This window comes from Citrus sinensis, chromosome 2 (assembly GCF_022201045.2).
Source record: "Citrus sinensis cultivar Valencia sweet orange chromosome 2, DVS_A1.0, whole genome shotgun sequence".
NCBI classification, from domain to species: domain Eukaryota; kingdom Viridiplantae; phylum Streptophyta; class Magnoliopsida; order Sapindales; family Rutaceae; genus Citrus; species Citrus sinensis.
This window is the reverse complement of record NC_068557.1, coordinates 25,674,163-25,693,569: the sequence shown is the minus strand read 5'-3', so window position 1 is coordinate 25,693,569 and position 19,407 is coordinate 25,674,163. Positions and strand designations below refer to the sequence as shown.

The 19,407-nt window shown below is 29.0% G+C and overlaps 1 protein-coding gene across 1 annotated transcript; it reads left to right on the top strand.

Moving 5' to 3' along the window:
• Positions 1-17,195: 17,195 nt before the first annotated feature.
• Positions 17,196-18,864, top strand: LOC102626258 (adenylate isopentenyltransferase-like). The gene has a single exon (XM_006469022.4). It carries the CDS (start codon positions 17,511-17,513, stop codon positions 18,579-18,581), a length of 1,071 nt encoding a protein of 356 aa, XP_006469085.2. The 5' UTR covers positions 17,196-17,510; the 3' UTR covers positions 18,582-18,864.
• The last annotated feature ends 543 nt before the right edge of the window (positions 18,865-19,407 follow it).

Here is a 19,407-nt window from a genome sequence, read left to right as displayed (position 1 = left end):
ACCACTTACTTGATACATACGATCATCTCACTTCAACTGCTGATATGTGACTATGCCAGTTGACTATTAATTCATATAAAATTACTTCATTATTGTACTATTATCATAAGAAATATTTGAAGTTATTGTTGATTCGTTTAAGTTTGTCGTGGGAGTACTATTTTATGTCAATTTGATCCTCTCGCTGTGCTTATATATATATATATATTTTCCATTAATTTACGTTTCAATGTGATGACCAATGCTCATCGGTATTCCGGGATGTTTCCGGTACACAATTAATCGTCCTTATTCCTATTTCTGATTAGATTTTATGTTACATCTTTAATTTTACTCCCACAAAACGAAACGATTAAAGTCATTGTTTTGCAAAAGAGAAGGTGAAGGAAAGATAAATGATTACATAATACGCTAGTAATATTTATAGCAATGTCTAAAACTAAGTTTTTTAAGTAAGCGACTGGAACCATTTAAGCACACTGCTACTAAAACAAGGGCTAATTATATAAGCTGGCAGTGTTAGTTAGCCATATGTGTCCATCATGCTCTTTGTGCTACTCATGCTGCTTGTTCACTACTTATGCTCTGCATATTCACTAACACCCACAATCACAAGGAGATTTGAACTTTTCATCTTGTAAATAATTGGAGAAAATGTCAATTAACTCAACTAAAGAGTTGTTGACTCATTTTTTAAAATTAAAAGATCAATTATTTTCAATTCTTTATCAAATGTTTGACTACATATATTAATTTGTATGAGATATGGATTAGTGTTACTTGATATGAGTCTTACTATATTATAAGTATATAAAATTTTAAATTTTTTACCAGTCTTGAGTTTCTTATCATACCAAAGATAAAAAAAAAAAATGATTTTGATGGAAATGAAAAGCCTCTTCCACTAGGTACAAATTCTTACTCACTATTTTACTCGAATTCAAGTGAACGCCGCGCAAAACACATTCAGTTTACCCAATGACCAACAATTACAGCCGAGCTTATGTCACCTGAGGATCGAGTTAGCATATTTGATTTCTTTAAAGGAGCCGTAAGGATCTAGAAATGCTTCCAACTTCAAAGCCTCATCTCAAATATTAATGATCAATGAGATGATATAGCTAGCGCGGATACCAAGATAATATGAACACTAAGAATTAATGACCATCGATTGCATGATAGCTCATCAACATATCATTGGAATCACCTTTTTAATAATTTTCCACTAAAGATAGCATCAGAACTTGCAATCTTTTCCTAGTCATTCAAAAAGATTGGATAGAAAGTAAAGCATCGATGTGAATTATGCTAGTGAGAATTAAACTCCGCACCTTATCTCTTTACTCATCATTAGAAGAAAAATCTGTGTGCACTTTTAGTTTTCTAAACCGAAAGCAAGACAAGCTCTTGTTTTAACAAATGTGTACAATGTTTCTCACGCACGCGCAGATGAGTTCTGGCTTCATCACCATTGGAGCTCCGAATTCTCAAGTTCCAAATTCAATAACATATCAGATAAAAAGGACCCACGTCAAATGATTTTCAAGCCTGATTTATCATGATAAATATTGCTTTAATCTTTCAAAGATAAAGACTGTTTCGAATCTAAAAGCTTTCCACGGATCCCTTTCTTTTCTTATCTTTATCACTTTTTCGGCGCTGAATTTAGTTATGTTAATATGTAAAGAATATTGTCACGGGACATGCACCTTTCGTAACCCATGACGTGAAATTTCTCTCGATTCTTTTTCAAGTGTTAATTTAAACTTTTTAAATAATTAATTACTTAAAATTAAAATTAAAGCCAGTTATTAATAAGTGATTAATCTATTTTGAAAAATTTAGAGCAAAATAATATTTTATTGATTATGTTGTTGTTGTCTTTAATATTTATCAATTGGACCGACATTTGGAATATAGATCACTGATAAGAAAATTGTTGTGTGTGTACGTTTGTGTGTGTGTGTGTGTGTATATATATATTAGTTTTTTTGTTCGGAATTTTAAAGTACGAAAAAGTTTGGAAAAATTTTAAAACCGCACGGTTTCAAAATATTATAAAATTAATACTTTAAAACTATAGAATTTTAAAAAAATTTCGAACATCCACATGTGACTTGTCACTTTTAATTTGTTTTGATATACTACATGAAGTTTTTATATATGATGCGCTAGGAGAAAATTTTCCATTAATCCTGCCCGTAAATTTTGATTAGATTCAAGGTATTGATGAATGATAACAATAAACAAAGTGACATTCGGTGTTCATCACATCATGTGATTGACATCTGTCATTCATTTCATGTTGAGGTTACATTGACAATACCATTATATGTCTCTTTTTTTTTATCCATTGATAAGCATTATATGTCATCAATTTGACATAGATTGATCTGTAATCCAAGAAAATAAAAGAAATAGAATTTTTTTAATTAAAAATAAACTAATTGAGACAATAATTAAAAGAAAATTTATTTGGACTAGAAAATATTCAATTTTTAGCTACTTCTTTTAATATTAAATTGGATAGCATAATGAAATAGGTGATGAGTAATATCTAAACAACTCAACTAAGGGATTATTAACTAATTTTTCGTTACTTTTAAATTAAAATATTTTTTCTAGATAGAAATTGTACAAGATTTCTAAAAGTTCTCCCTTGGAATAATACATATAAACAAATCTTATAATTCAAATCATTCAAAAAAAACTGTCAAATAATAAAAAAGAAAATAAAACGATTAAGATCAAACTTTACATATATTGATTTAGAAACTAAAGCCTAGAAGAAATTAAGAGGTAAAGAAACTTGAAAAAATAAAGTTCGAAGTTAACAAATTTAAAAATTACTTGAAAATTGTAACTATGAAATTTGAGGAAAGATCATGATATAATAATAATTATCCAGTTGTAGCCACTGAAAATATTTTTAATAATACTTTAATGAGTGTCTGTGAGAAACGCATTGAGCTCACTATTTTGTGGATTTTGTTTACATAATAACAAACTTCATAGCCACTTGACCTTTGGCAGAGTGGTGAGCTGCTGCTGTCACATTCGACTCCCTATATTGAAATATGGGCACTCAATTCTTTCGTTAATTATAGAACAATTGAGTAGATATAGTTTTCTCCTTTACGAAATAAAAGTGAAGTTGACGACTCTCGAATATTAATAATGATAAAAATCTAGGCAATATTTCATAAGATTTAATACAAACTAGTCTCTGTAATTATGTAAACATCCTTGAATATTAGTGAAGATAATAGTTTAGGTAGTATTTTATAAGATTTTAATGTAAATTAGTCGCAGTAATTATCTGATTATAAATATCATTAGTAATCTGATTGTAATATCAATAGTAAAAAAAAAAATTCATATGCATACATGCTGGAACTGTGTAACAACTTTAATATGTAAATGCATACATGGTTGAATTATTTTGAGGTCTTGGAGGCACTAGATTGAAAAAAGAATTTAAAAAAGATTAGAGAGTTAGTGGAATTCAGTCATTTTGTGAATTTTATGCATAGCCCCCCTCATTTGGCTCTCTCTCTCTCCCTCCCCCCCTCTCTCCCTCTATTTATAATTGTATGTATAGAATATTTCTCTAATCATTCTCATTTTAACAAGATGAGAATGTTATTAAAATATAAAATTTTTAATATGTGACAAGACAAAAGAAAGTATCCAACATATTGAAATCTGTATTTTTTTATATTTTAGTTATATCCTCACTAGAAAAGAATGCTACACACATACAAGTCAGTTTCCAATCAGTAATCTTTAACCATATTAAAGTTAGGAGTAAGCTAAAAGATAATAATAAAAAAAAAAAACACACACACACAAATTTCAATACATTACATGATAAAATACAGTAATTGAAGTCTATATTTTCTTATCTTTTAACTTATCCTTGATTTAATCTAGTTCGGCCCCTCATTTTTTTAACTACGAACACGCTGTTAAATTAATTGTGTTCATCACTGACTCTATTAAATTGTATAGTTTAACAATATGTCCACATAAAAAAAAAAAAAAAAAGAGAGAAAGAGAGGCTTTTGCATAAGAGAAGAATTGTGTGTTTTAAAAATATAAAAATTTTAAAGTTATTTCTGTAAAAGTGACCCAAACCTCACATCCTAATCAAATCTCAATATCAAATCTCAGTGATGAAAAATAATTATCTTCTGCAGAAAAATTAAAGTGTCAATCTCATCATTATGGGTGTTGAATATTTTCTTCATACTTCAACCCCACCATTCCAATGAGTAGCCAAGTAATTTGACTTTGAAATCTTAGACATCTCGTGTACACAATCTGCTTAACCACAATATAAAGTTGTTAGAACTTCACATCCTTTTTAAATTTTTTTTTCTTATTCTCCGACTAGCATTGGACCCTCAAGGCTTCCAACTAAATCTTCAAACTTTTGATATGATAATGACACTTATACCTTTTTTAACTGAAATTCAGGTTTATGAGGATAAGCCGACAGTTTATTTTTCAATTCTTTAATGCATTCATACTCATTTATATATACACTCTTTATCAGTCGTAAAGAGTATGAACTTTGCATAAAAAGAATGCATGATTACATGGAGTTAATATTAACTGAAGAGGATGTGAAAATTATTTTTATACTTTTTCTAATCGTCTAAAATTACTTTTCAAGTGTCAACAATCACTAACAAGTACATTTTCCATGTGTTTCGTTTTATGGAAATTTTCTAAAAATACGGCCGTCAAATGCTTTCATCAATTCATGAATTTTTTTTATGCATTTGTTTTATTTCACAAAAGATTTCATTCAAAATTCACGATTCTTTTAAATAAATATATGCAAGGAGTTTATTGAGCTTCTATAAGTTGAAGAAAAGTTCTTTTCTTTTCCTTGTTAATTTATCTTGTAGTACATATATTCAAGATCATTAAGTTTAAATAAGATTTCGTAATTTATATACAATCTTATCTTTCATAAGATTGGTGGAAATAATTTAATAAATGAAAGAGTATACACCAAGAGTACCTAATTTGATTTTGTAATTATAGGAGTCTTGTCATATTAATTAACACATAATTTACAACCAATTTGCAGAATCTTTGATGAGTACTTTGATTTCCTTCAATCATGATCTTAAAATGCATTTCATCAATATTTTTTACTCTAAAGAAGGTATTTTTTTTTAATTTTAATCTTATCAGATAACGACTTTAATGACTCAATTTTACACCTTCGCCTTATTCTTTTTAGACAATAGACCAAGATGTAAAACATGGGATTAAAATGAAGATAGTCTCTACTGCGGCAGCTCCTTTATTTCACATCAATAATAAATCCTAGGATAATATTGCTGATAATGTAAATATTTGACCAAAGTGCCAAATTTGGATGCCATGCATTTTTATTTACTCCAAAAGCTGGGCGGCTCTTTCATATAATCGATTACTAAAGGAAAATCTTTCACTATTCAAGTCCATCAATTGTCAAATTCGAAATTTTAATCATAGAAATGAAATGGCATATGACTTGTTCGGAAAAAGCGGCTCTGGTCGGTATTAAAGACCTTGGTGACGGCGATGTCCAAACAAACAAAATTCTTTTAATGACATTTGGTTTGAGAATGTTGATAGGCTCACAATATTGCATATTGGAACAAGAAGTTGTCTTAAATGTTATGCGTACTTTTTTTTTTTTTCTTTTTTTGGGTATAAAATCGATAACATGCAGTGTTGAAACCATAATAGTACATTTTTTTCTCCGGGCAATTTTGGTTGTTTTATTTTATAAGAAGTAAAATAATTAAATTAAATTTATGTTAAAGCAATTATAATGGTAAAGGTAGCGAAAATTTTATATTACATAAAAATATAAGGAGGACTAAAAAAATAATATGGATTTATTCTTCTTCTTCTTCTTCTTCTTCTTCTTCTTCTTCTTCTTCTTCTTCTTCTTCTTCTTCTTCTTCTTCTTCTTCGGTTTAACTCTTTCTTCTCCTTGTTTTTTCTTTTCTAATTTTACTCCTTAGGATTTGAACTCAGACGACACCTAACAAAAGCTACTTGAAAATCACTTGAACAAACTCTTGGAGGTCAATGGCCATAAAACTTAAATACTTTAAAAATATAAATAAGGGTGTGGCTATTGGAACTCATAAATATATTCACCAAATCCAAAACCTAATAAAAATTTATATTACAAATATACCCATCAGTCAAATTACTAATAGATACATGATAAATCACTACACTTTTTATTTATTTATTGTATACATAATTTATCTTTTAAATCCAAATTTTTTTATGATTCAACACTCCCATGAAATGAAAAAGTATAAATATACATTAAAGATTTTAGAATGATTGATGTTTAGATCCTTTAATCAGTGAGTATGCGATTCGACTTTCTCATCCAAGGAAGACATACATCTTGGAAAAATTCTATAAAACCTAAATTGAGGGTATTAGTGAAAAAAAATGAAAAAATAAAACTCATTTTCTAGAAACCAGTGCTAAAGAGAAAAAAAAAAAGAATCTGAATTTAACGAATGATTCAATGGAAGTATACAATCGATGTAAAAAAAGTTTTTTCTAGGTCATAATGATTTTTTCTTCTTTGCTTTCAAGTTTAGATCGAGTTAACAAAAAGTAATAAAAAAAATGAAGAAGGAAAAGATATTTGATATCTGATTTTTGTGTCACTGTGAAGAAATAAGGAAAGAAGAAGTATAACATTTGATTATTGCACGAGATTTTTTTTTAATTTAACGAAAAAAAAATAAGAGAATGAATATTTAATTAGGGTTACTTTAGGAATTATGAGAGGTTTGCAAAGTAAAGTGTCACTATTTGAATTTTGATCACAGGTGCATGAGTAAATGGGTTTATTGAGAAATTTAGGGTCCATTTGGGATTAAGGTTGGTAGTTGTATCTTAAAAGATATATTACTAAAATGTTTGGTAAACATTAACTGATGTAACTTGAAAGTTATGTTGATATAATTTTTCACTTGAATGATAGAAAATCTATTATATATTTAATAATTTTGTCAAAATTATTATTTAAAATTCATATTTACTACATACTATTGACTTTTATTTCATAGTTACAGTTTTGTTTCCACAGTAGTTGTAACTTAAAAGTTACAGCACCTCAATTGCAAACAAGACTTAGGTCTCGTTTGGGATTGCTTTTGGGACGCTTAGAAATGATTTTGAAAATCTAAAAGCTAATTTTAGTGTTTGGTTAAAAAAAAAAATCAAAATCACTTTTGTCAAAATCAGCCTCTCCCATAGGTGATTTTGAAAAGTTAGGAATGAGTAGCTTTTATATTCTGATTTTGAGAATCAATTTTATCTTTTAATATAGTTTCATAAATAATCTAAATCTAAAATTATCCTTATTCAAATTGGAAACAAAATCAATCTTTTAATAAATTTTTATTATAATTCATCAATATAAATTTATTAATATCAATTTGTTGGTCGAATTGTTATTAAATTTGTTTCACTATATTATAAATTTAATTATCAAATTTTTAAGATAAAAATAAAGAAAATAAAATCAATACATTATAAATTTTATTTTTAGTAAAAATTATTATAATACACAATTAAAAATTTTATATGTTAAGTAAATTTTATCTTACATTATGTACATTTTAGTCATTTATTTTTTCTCAGCAGTTTAACAGTAAAATTTACCAAACGTCCATAACTACTATCAAAACTCACATTAATTCTCAAAACAAAATTTACCAAACACGTAACTGATTCTCTTCACAACTGATTATTTTTACAGCACAACTAACAATAATTATTTTAAAATCTATAACATTCTCAAACTAGCCCTTATAAGTTCAAATAACAATCTCATCTATAAATAAAATAAACTGACTTATGTACCCCTTAATAATTGAATTAATTTAATAATGAAACGTAAATTAGCCATGAGTTTTTGAGCTTTACAATCATGAAAATAATTAAACTATAATAAAATAAATATTACATAAATAAATAGTATCCTTTTTCATAAATATTATTTAAAAAAATATGGCTATATTTTATCGATTCAATTTGCAAAATGCATATCGACTTAATTGAACTCAAAATCATCTTGAAATTAAATAGTACTTTAGTTTTGTTTATACTTTTTAAAAATCTTAGCAAGTAATTTAATTTTGCTCGCATATATGTCAAATTTAGTTAAAACAGATCTAGTGACAACTTTAGTCTAGTTACCTTTATGTAAAGAGAGGGATGCCTCTAAAACTTAGGGTCCATTTTAGCGAAGGGGATTTTTCCTTAAACTTGAATATTTCAATCACTTCTCATTCATATAATTTAAATCAATGCCATATAAATTCAAGCAAATCATTTCATTTTATTTCAGCACTTGTGCCTAGTTATATATGAAAGGTATCTAATTAATTTCTTGTTTTATGATTGATCATTTACGACCAACCCATTTTCAATTGACCTTAAAACTGAAGATATTCAAATAACAATGAGTCAAGCATTTGATCTGGTGCTAATAATAAAATGATTATTGTTGAATTGGGAGTCATGGATCTCTCGTCGATAATAGTAGTATGTAAAAAAAAAATCCCTCAAATTGATTAAATTCTAGAATTGCAAAAAAAAAAAAATGTAAATTTGAATTAAAAATTAATATTGTACGCTTCAATATATCTATAATGAAAAAGAATTAGATAATGTCTCATTTTTAATACGGTTATTTGTAAAAATTTCTTTTCTGTTTTGGGTAGAAAATCGATAATAAGCAGTCTTGAAAACATAATGGTACATTTTTTTTCCATGTAATTTTGGTTATTTTATGTTATGAAGGTAAAATAATCGAATTAAATTTATGTTAAGACAATTATAATGGTCAAAGATAGTCAAAAATCTATATGACACAAAAAATAAAGAGGACTAAAAAATTTATCTAAAAAAAATTTGAATTTGAATTTGAATTTAATTATTTAAATATGATTGGATTTAACTCTTTCTTCTATTTTTTGTTTCCCTCTAGTTTTATTCCTCAAGATTTGAACTCAGATAACAGCTAACAAAAGCTACTCGAAAATCACTTGACCAAATTGTTTGAGGCCAATGGTTGTAAAGTATAATTATATTTAGAAATATAATTAAGAGTGTGACTATTTGAACTCATAGATATACTCACCAAACCCATAATTTAATAAAAATTTATATTAGTAAATTTACTACATATACATAATAAACCACTACAATTTTCGTTTATTTCTAGGTCACAGTGAATCTGTCTTCTTTGTTTTCAAGTTTGGATCGAGTTAATAGAAAGTGAAAAAAAAAAAAAACGAAGAAGGAAAAGATATTCGATGTTTGATTTTGTGTTACTATGAAGAAAGATGGACGAAGAAGATATTAATAACATAATCAAACAACAGCAAAAACAACAATTGGAAATCACGGAACGAACAACTAATAACGAACAACAGAAGTAAAAAAAAAATAACGAAACAAAGAAAATAAACTCGAGGCCTGTAACACAGTTTTCTTAAAACAAATTTACCACATACTGCAGTACTTTAGGTTTGCCGGCAACTATTTCTCAGGATACAATGGGTACGAATTATCCGTCAAGCACAGACAAATAATTATGGTGAACCACAACAATGGAGAAACTCGATAAAAAATGAAGACGTCAGAAGGAGGAAATAAAATTTTTAAGTGTTGTATGTGCTGGTTGCTCAGTGTAAAAAATAGAAGAGGAAGTTGTCTTTTATACACATGTGGGTATGTAACAGTAGTATAAAATTGAATTTCCGAATTCAAAATATGTGATTTAATGTTGTAACAGCCCATTGAATTTAAACAATTCAATTCAGCCTATTCAATTTGAAAATTGAATCGTATAACAGCCCAAAATAAAATTTATAAATAATTGCGAAGTTATTACAAAGCCATTGAATTAAAAAAATTGAACTGAGCAACAACTCAAAATTTCATTCACAAATAATTGTGAATCTGTTACAAAAATTTAAAAGGAAATTAAAAACATGGCCATGCAAGCCTGGGTGATTTTGGGTTGACATTTGAGTACGCAGGATGCGCACGAGTTCAACCAAATCGGTTTTGAATTCTCAACCTTCCCTACGCACGCGCGTGTAGAGAGAACTTTTATCCTTAAAATCCTTGTTCATGCATGGATAAGTATCTATATATAAACACAAATTCCTTAACTTATTTTTCTCTTGTGGGATAAGTCTCATTTCCTTTCAAATTTTCAATTTCAATGGTGCACTTTGAGAGTCAATTTCTTATTCACCCAAGCATCATTTTGAGTGAATAAATATATCATTTCAAAGTGTTTATGGAGTAAAATCCAAACCTCTCAAGATTTTCCACTTTCGCTAAGTGAGTCTCACTCAAAATGTGCCTCAAAATAGCATATTAGTATGCTATTTTTTCAACAAAAGAAGTATAACATTTGATTATTGCACTTTTTTTTTCTTTTAACGAAAATGAAAAATAAGAGAATGAATATTTAATTAGGGTTAATTTAGGAATTATAAGTAAAATGTCACTATTTGAATTTTAATCATGGGTGAATTGAGTAAATGGATTTACTGAGGAATTTTATAAGTTCAAATAATCTAAGATGTAAATAAAATAAATTGACTTATGTACCATTAATAATTGAATTAATTTAATAATAAAATGAAAATTACTCATGTGTTTTTGAGATTTAAAAAAATAATTAAACTATAATAAAATAAATAATATCCGATTTTTCTATAAACATTATTAAAACATATGGCTATAACACCACTTGTTTTATCGATTCAATCTATAAAATACATATCAGCTTAATTTAACACAAAATAAACTTGAAATTAAACTATACTTTAGCTTTGTTTATATTCTAATTACTAAAACTATGGAAAAAAAATCTTGGTGAGTAATTTAATGTTACTCGCATATATATCAAATTTAATTAACACAGATCTAGTGACAACTTTAGTCTAATTACCTTCACGTAAAGAGAGGGATGCCTCTAAACTTAGTTGGTGTTTGGTTGGGAGGAGATAATGTAGGAAAGGAAAGTAATTTAAATTCTCTGTTTATTTCCATTGTTTGGTTTGACAAAATGTATAAGAATTTAATTTCCATTAAAATTTAATATCCATCATAATGTAGAATTTGAATTCTATACTAAGTAGTGAAGAATTTAAATTCATCTTATATTAGAAACTAAAATTTTCAAAATTACCCTTCAATTTTTTAACTTTATTTAATGTCATTAATAATTATTATTTATAATTTTATTTTATTTATTTAATATAATAAATGGACTTGCACTAGAAAGTCACCGGACCTCCGCCGCCGGCCACCGGACCGCCATTTTATTATATATATATATATATATATATATATATATATTATTACTAATATAAATAGTTTAATATTTAAAGTAAACGATAAATTTGTCTAAAGAAAAAAATTATAATTAATTTCCTTATCAAATTTTATATCAAACCAAACAACCAAATTTAATTTCACTATTCTTCTTCATTCCTTTCTTCTCCCTTTCTCTCCATTCCACTATTTTCCTCTCCTCCCTTTTCTTCAAACCAAACATGACCTTAGGGTCCATTTCAACGGTGGGATTTTTTCTTAAGTGGGAATCATTTCATTCACTTCTCATTCATATAATTTCAATCAATGCCATATAAATTCAAACAAATCATTTCATTTTATTTCAGCACTTTTGCCTATTTATATATGGAAGGTATCTAATTAATTTCTTGTTTTATGATTGATCATTTACGACCGACCCATTTTCAATTGACCTTAAAACTGAAGATATTCAAATAACAATGAGTCAAAACATTTGATCTGGTGATAATAATAGAAAATGAATGGAATGATTATTGTTGAATTGGGAGTGACGGATCTCTTTTCTATAATAGTAGTATATTCGATAAATATCCCACAAATTGATTAAATTCTAGGATTGCGATAAAAAAAAATGTAAATTTGAATTAAAAAAAATAACAATAGATCTATAATGAAAATGAATTATATCATGTCTCATTTTTAATAGGGTTATTCGTAAATAATAAATTAAATAAATAAATTTGGTTACTAACCCAAAAAAAAAAAATATTCTAGTTATTGACAAGTCTCGATTTAAGTTTGGAGAATTCAAAATGAGGATGATTCTTTTTTTTTTTCTAAGGGGAAGAAATATAAATTATTTTTTTCCCATAAATAAATTTGGGGGAGGATCATGGTCCTTACAAATTTATGTGGTTCCCCTATTTATTTAATATATATTTTACAAATTCAATGATATTGAATTTTCCCATGTGAAATGTTTGTTCAATTGTTCCTTCTCACGAACAAATCAAAGAATGTTAAACGAGAGAATAGAATCAAATAAAAATAGAAGAATAAAAAAAATAAAATAAAATGTAGTCCAATACATGGATGAAACCTTGGAATTCAATCATGTTCCTCGAACAAGACATTTTCACTTTTAAAAGAAAACAGGAGCATTAGTGCTGTAATTTGTGAGGTTGGCAAAACAGAACACAAGCAGAAACATTTGGTCCAAACAGGTAACCAGCAATTGAAAAACAATCCCACAATCACTGTCGGAAGAGGGTCAGCAGCTACCACAGCGACCGGCGACGGTCTATTGTGTTGAAATTATGGGTGGTCCCGGCTAACCCGGCATGCACATTGGCCCCGGTGGGGGTCGAGGCAGGCATAGGGGAACATTGTAACAGCATTGGCATGGACGAGAAGTCCGATGTGTTTCACAATGTCTTTTGCCGCTTCCCATTTCTATCTATTATCCTCATTTTTTTATGGATTAATTCTTATGATTAAATTTGTGCTTTTGTGCATTATACTTTGGATGGAAAGTACCAACGGAAAACAAAATTACGAATTCAGCTTAGTATGTATATATGTATTCACACCACACACAATAATTTATTAAGAGGCAACAAGAATATAGTATAATTTATGCAATAGATTCTTTCTCTTTTCTTTTATTTATTTATATTTTTAATACTACTCTTCTAGATGATTAAGCCAATAAGAGACATATTTTTAAGACTATCTAGCTACATTAGATTTAACCAAAAAAAAAAAAAATTACCCCTAAGATGTGGCTGAGTAATTTTGAAGTAATTTTATTTTGCTAGACACTCGAGCTCAATTTTTTTAAAAAAAAATAAGTAGCTAAAAAGTGAATTTGGATAAATTCCATATTTTAAAAAAAAATTACAAATTTTAGAAACGTAATTGCCTACCTTTTTTTTTTAATATATATGTATATATAGAATCTACATATGGGTACATGAGCCCATTAATATAAACAACCAAAGTCTAAAGTTATACACAATTGAAGAATAACTTAGAAGAAAAGAAAAGAAAAGAAAATCTTTAAATTCTCCAAGGAGAGTCAAACCCTTCACTTCAAAGTTAAGAAGAGAAAATATCAATCAATCCAACTTAAAGATTTTTGGATAATTATCCACTTTCACTGTCACACTTTACTTTCCCCCCCACCCCCCAAACAGAATACACAAAAGATACTTTTAAAATATGTAAAAGAAAATTTATAGATGAAGTAGATATAACATGAAAAATATCAATGCATTAATAAAATAAAAATATGGTAATTCGTCACTCTAAAATATATTATTTGTACACCTTTTTTTTTTTGGAAATTTGATAAAACAAAAAATACCCATATACATGGATTCTTGCAACCCAAGACACTGTCCTCTCCACCAATTGATAAATAGATTTATTTAGCCTCGTCATTTGCCAGCTCAAAAACATGTATCTATATCTAGATTAATTCTTCATATATTTATTCTCGCGGTTCAGTTTTTCAATATTCATTTTAGAACTTAAGAATTTCCTTATGCCCAATTGATTCCTCTTTTTATTAATATTATTCATTTTTTGCACGCGCGCCAAGTGCCCCATCATTTTTACGACTGTGCTCATACTTCGTACCTTTTTTTTTTTTTTTAATTTGGGCTAATAACAATTAACTCCCTAAATTTTAGTAAAATAACAAACTAGGGTACACTTGTAGGGATGGCAAAATCATCCACGGGTTTGGGGTTCTATGGAGCCCCACCCCAAAAGGAAAAAATTTTAAATAATTTTTGGAGAATGGGGTGGGGAGTGGGGGAAAAATAATTCTTAAATTTTTAATGGGGTGGGGTTTGGTTTTGTACTCCCCACCTCAATCCTCATTATATATAAATATATTTTTAATTCTTATTTAATAATTTTTATTTTATCAATTATAATGTTAATTAATAATTTTTTTTAATTTTTATGCAATATAAACAAGATATGAATGAAAGAAAATCTTATAATATTTTTCAACTCTGAAACATTTTTATATTTTCTTTTCTCTTTTAAGGTGCTACGTTCTTTAAATATTTTTCACTTTTAATATCATTTTAAGATATTGTTTCAAACTTTTAGATATTTTTTTAAAAGAATTTAAATACTTTATAATATATTGATGATTTTATTTTAAGTCTCTAATTTTTAACTTACTAAAATAATGTATTTATACATATTATAAAATAGATAAATAAAGAATGGGATGGGGATGGGGAAATCATTCTCCACATGGAGATTCTTCATCCCCACCCCACTAAAATTATTAGAGAATGAGGTAGATAATTGAGGCAAAAATTTCTAATAGGGTAGGCCTCCCTACCCCCACCCCACCTCATTGCCATCCCTATACACTTGTTTAGCCTTAATGCTTTATTTTAAAAAAAAAAAAAAATTCCTGCCGTCATTTTTGTTTTTGCAATATATATATATATATACATATATAAAAAACTTGATTATATCACCCATGACACTCCACACCCCGCTTCCACCTGACACGTAAACATAGATTAAATGAATCCGTCTAACTGGATCTTTAAAACTTCTTCATTTGATTATATATATAATAATAAAAAAAAGCATAACCAATTATACTATCCAAATTTGATTTTGGTTTAGATCACATTTTTAACAGTATCTCCAAAAGGCTCTATTAATTTTATTTTTTAAATATTTATTTGTTTACTTATATGACAAAAAAAGAGAGTAAAAAAATATGTTATTTTTTTAAAAAACTCTTTAAATAGAAATAAGTTAATATTATTTTAATCAAATAAATATTTTTTCAAAAGAAAAATAAATAATAATTAAAGTATTTCTATCTCTTTCTCTAATAAAATATAAATTGAAAAGTAAGAAAGTAACTCTACAAAATTAAAGAGAGAGAATTATTTCTTATTTAAAGAATTTTTATTGGAATGTCTTTTGAAATTTTAAATGTTGATGTGGCTCTTCAAATAAGTAATAAAATCTTATTTGAAGAGTATTTTGGAGATGCTCTAAGAACCTTTAATAAATCAATGATTTATGAGTACAATTTTTGTGCTTGCATCATATTATGAAACAAGTAATTATTTGATAATTTAAGTCTAAAAAGTATTTAGTCATCATATTTAAAATTTGATCTTCGAATTATCAATTTTTTTTTACTAATTCTTAAGTAAATTTTTAAAAATCATTTTTTTCATAATCCAATTTTGCAAAGGAACAATGCTAAAAGTATCCTTAATTAAAGCACTAAATTCCAAAAAAAAAAAAACTTACAACAAATATAAGTAATATCTAAATATTATAAAATAGATTAAAAAAAATTTGTCGGCGTAAATTTTCCGATGATCAGGCAACGTAGCCGTCTCCGGTTAACGGAGGATCGATGTGGTGCACACCCTCCTCCGTCAGTTTCATAGGCTGCTGCCGACTTGGAATACCATGACGGTGCTTGTAAATGAGCTGTCGTCTGCAGATGGAGTTATTGGGCCGCCGCTCTTTAGGTACAATTGTTGCCAACATAGGATTATTTTTTTTCCACCGATTGTGATACCATTATACAGATCGGAAAATTATGTATCCGATGATACCAAAATTAGCCTCCCGTCTGTCATTCTACCGTCGCCGGCGGCGGCGCCGTCCACGGAGAACGGCGAGCTTTTTTACAATTTTAATTGGTCATTAATATAAATAAAAAATTTTAATTTTTCATTAACATAAATTAATACAAATAACTACCGTTAATCTAAAATAATTCTAGCCGTTGCCGTATCATTAATATATTACCATATACGAAACTTGTCTTTTTTAGTATTAGATTAATAATTATCATTAATATATATAAATTAATAGAAATAACAAAACTTATCCATTTTAGTAATTTCAACGCAAGTAATTAAAATTTATGTTTTCACCTGACTTTTTTTTTTTTTTTTCATAAACACGCTTTTAAGATTTAAAAATAAAAATTGTACTTTTAACACCTCTCTAAATCTGATATTTTAGACCCAATATATATTCCTCTTCTTCTTCATTATTACTCTTTAAATTTGTTTTTAAGAACTGTAAATTCATGGTATTAATGTTAATGTTTAAAAGCTATGAGAAACGCAAACTAGTTTTTAGTCATGATGAGCAAACTATGGCGAACGACTCATATTTTCGGCTCACATGTCCCCCCATTAAATAAAATTGTTATTCATATGTTTCTTATTATTTGAACAATTCCATTGAGAACAGACGATGAACTAAATGATCAACTTGAAAATTGAATATCTATCATGTTAATTCCACACAAAAAAAAAAAAAAATTAATTTTGATATTGATGAAACAAAAAGAATTAGAGGATGAGGGTTTACCATCAAGTGCTTATAAAAAGCCAATTATCAATTTTGTACTTACTGGAAATGTACTTAGTACTGGAATTTGATCTCAACTTCAAATTATTAAATTAATTTATTTTAGATTTGTAATGGTGACAACATTGATTTTGTTAATGAAATGACGAAATCTAACAAGTAAGAACAAGAACCTTGTGAGGGGAAAAAAAAAGTTTTACAAACTACAAATCACGGATATATGTTATAAAATTCCATCATGTTCATGTATATCAATATATAAATTTATTTTGTATAAAGTAATGTGCCGTTAATTTATTAATTAAATTAAATATTTTTTAATTCGCATGATTTATTTATATCATTTTATATTTTTATTTAATTAATAAATTAATATCACATCAATTTATATAAGATAAATTTGTACAAAAATTTTATATAATTATACCATCGCTGAAACAAAAAAGAGAAGAGAGTGAGAAGGGCGAGGACATAAATACGTGTGTTAATTAATAAGAAGAAGAGCGAGCGCTCTCTCTCTCTCTCTCTCTCTCTCTCTCCCTTGCAAATTTCTCTAAAAACCAGCAGCATCGTAATCCATTTGCTGCCAAAACAGTCGTCGTCGTCATCATCTCATCACCTTCGCTGCCCAGGGGTTACCGTACGACTGCTCTGTTGCCTACTTGCATCGTCTGTTAACATTACATGTGTAAACATCAACTTTTTTGTATGTTCCACCAGACACGCAGCCTGTTATGAGACTTTTTCTCTTTTCACCACCAACTCCTGCTTGTTACCACCACCAACAACAACAACATTACTCCTCTTTCTATTCACCTTTTCTCCATCCAAAGCGCCGCCGTTCGCGCTGGCGAAAGACCGTCATGGCCTCCACCAGCCACACCCCGGCCCCCGCCCACAGTAAAAAAGACAAACTTGTCGTCATCATGGGCGCCACCGGCACCGGAAAGTCCGGCCTTTCCATCGATCTTGCGACCCGTTTCTTCCCTTCTGAAATCATCAACTCCGACAAAATGCAAGTCTACAAGGGCCTCGATATCACGACCAACAAGATTCCTTCACACAAAAGGCATAACGTCCCCCATCACCTCCTCGGCGAGTTCGTCCCCGACGACGTCGAGTTCACTCCCGACGACTTTCGCCTACAAGCTGATAACGCCATTTCCGATATTATTTCTCGTAAAAAGACTCCCCTTTTAGTTGGTGGCTCCAACTCCTTCATTTACTCATTACTCGTTCAAGAATATGACCGGGGGTTGAGCGTTTTCGACGACCGGTTTGATTCTGACTCAGTGAGTTCGAGCTTGAGATATAACTGTTGTTTCTTATGGGTTGACTCGTCATTACAGCTCTTATACGATTATCTGAACAAACGGGTTGATGACATGCTCGAGTCGGGGATGTTTGAAGAGCTGGCAGAGTTCTTCGACTCGGACAGAATGAGGAACAACAACTCAGTGAGTCTCGGCGTCGGGTTGCTGAAAGCAATCGGGGTGCCCGAGTTCGAGCGGTATTTCAAGATGTACCCTCCAGCATCGGTGGAAGTCAAGGGGGAGTGGGATCCTGTGCGGCGAGGGGTCTATCAAGAGGCCGTGAGAGAGATAAAGGAGAACACGCGTCGACTGGCGAAGAGGCAGATTGACAAAATCTTCAAATTGGAAAGGGCCGGGTGGGACCTACGGAGACTGGACGCAACGACGGCGTTTAGGATGTTGGTGAACGGAGACCAGGAATGGAGATGTGTCTGGGAGAGGCAGGTGGTGGAACCAAGCGTGAAGATTGTGAAGCGATTCTTGGATGAGTAGGTTTTCCAGCCTTTTCCAGCTAGCCCTCTATTTTGTTTAAAATTTTAGGTTAAATCCTCCAACCAATTTTGAAGCATCGGGACTTTAAAATTCCAAAAAAAGAAAAAGAAAAAAAAAAATTATACAAAAGAGCTAGAAAATTTTGGAAGGCAAACGTACTTTGTGAATTCTACTAAACTTTGTACTCTCCTGGCGGTATTTTTTTTTTTTTTTTTTTTTATAATATTTTGTACATAAGGAGGATATCATAATTAATCTAAAATTGATACCACATTTTTTAGAATCTTGGTTGGTATCTTTGGGTCTCCAGCCAAATGTATGAGGAGTGTGGGAAAGTTTAAAGTTCACAATTAGAGTGTGGAGGGTGTGTGCAAATGAAAAGGGAAACCTTATAGTTCGTTCATATGGTACAAAAGGGGCCTTTTCGGTTTCTTCGGCTTTGGCCTCTTTTTGGTTTTGGATTAGAGTCGGCACGCATTCTAATGGCACATTTTTATTTTTTTCTCTCTTACAATTTTTTCATTCATTTATTTATTTTATTCTTTGTCTCCTTTGCGTAATCTTTTTCTCATTTGAGGACCTTTTTTTTTTTTTTGTTTGTTAGTTTATTTACCATTTTGTAAGACTTCTGTTTATCCTGTCCGTTATGTCCAAATCCTCAAACCTTCGTCAAATTCTTAATGTGAAAAGTCTGCTTTATAATAAAAATATAGTGAACAGAATTTAAGGGGAATCGAAGAATCCCTGTCTGGATTATTCAATTTTTTTCATTCTAAAAGTTGAGTGTATCTGTGTATGTATCTATCTTTAATTACATTAGACATCA

Coding starts and splice junctions, on each gene's coding strand:
- LOC102626258 (XM_006469022.4), top strand. CDS start 17,511: ATGAGACTTTTTCTCTTTTCACCACCAACTCCTGCTTGTTACCACCAC.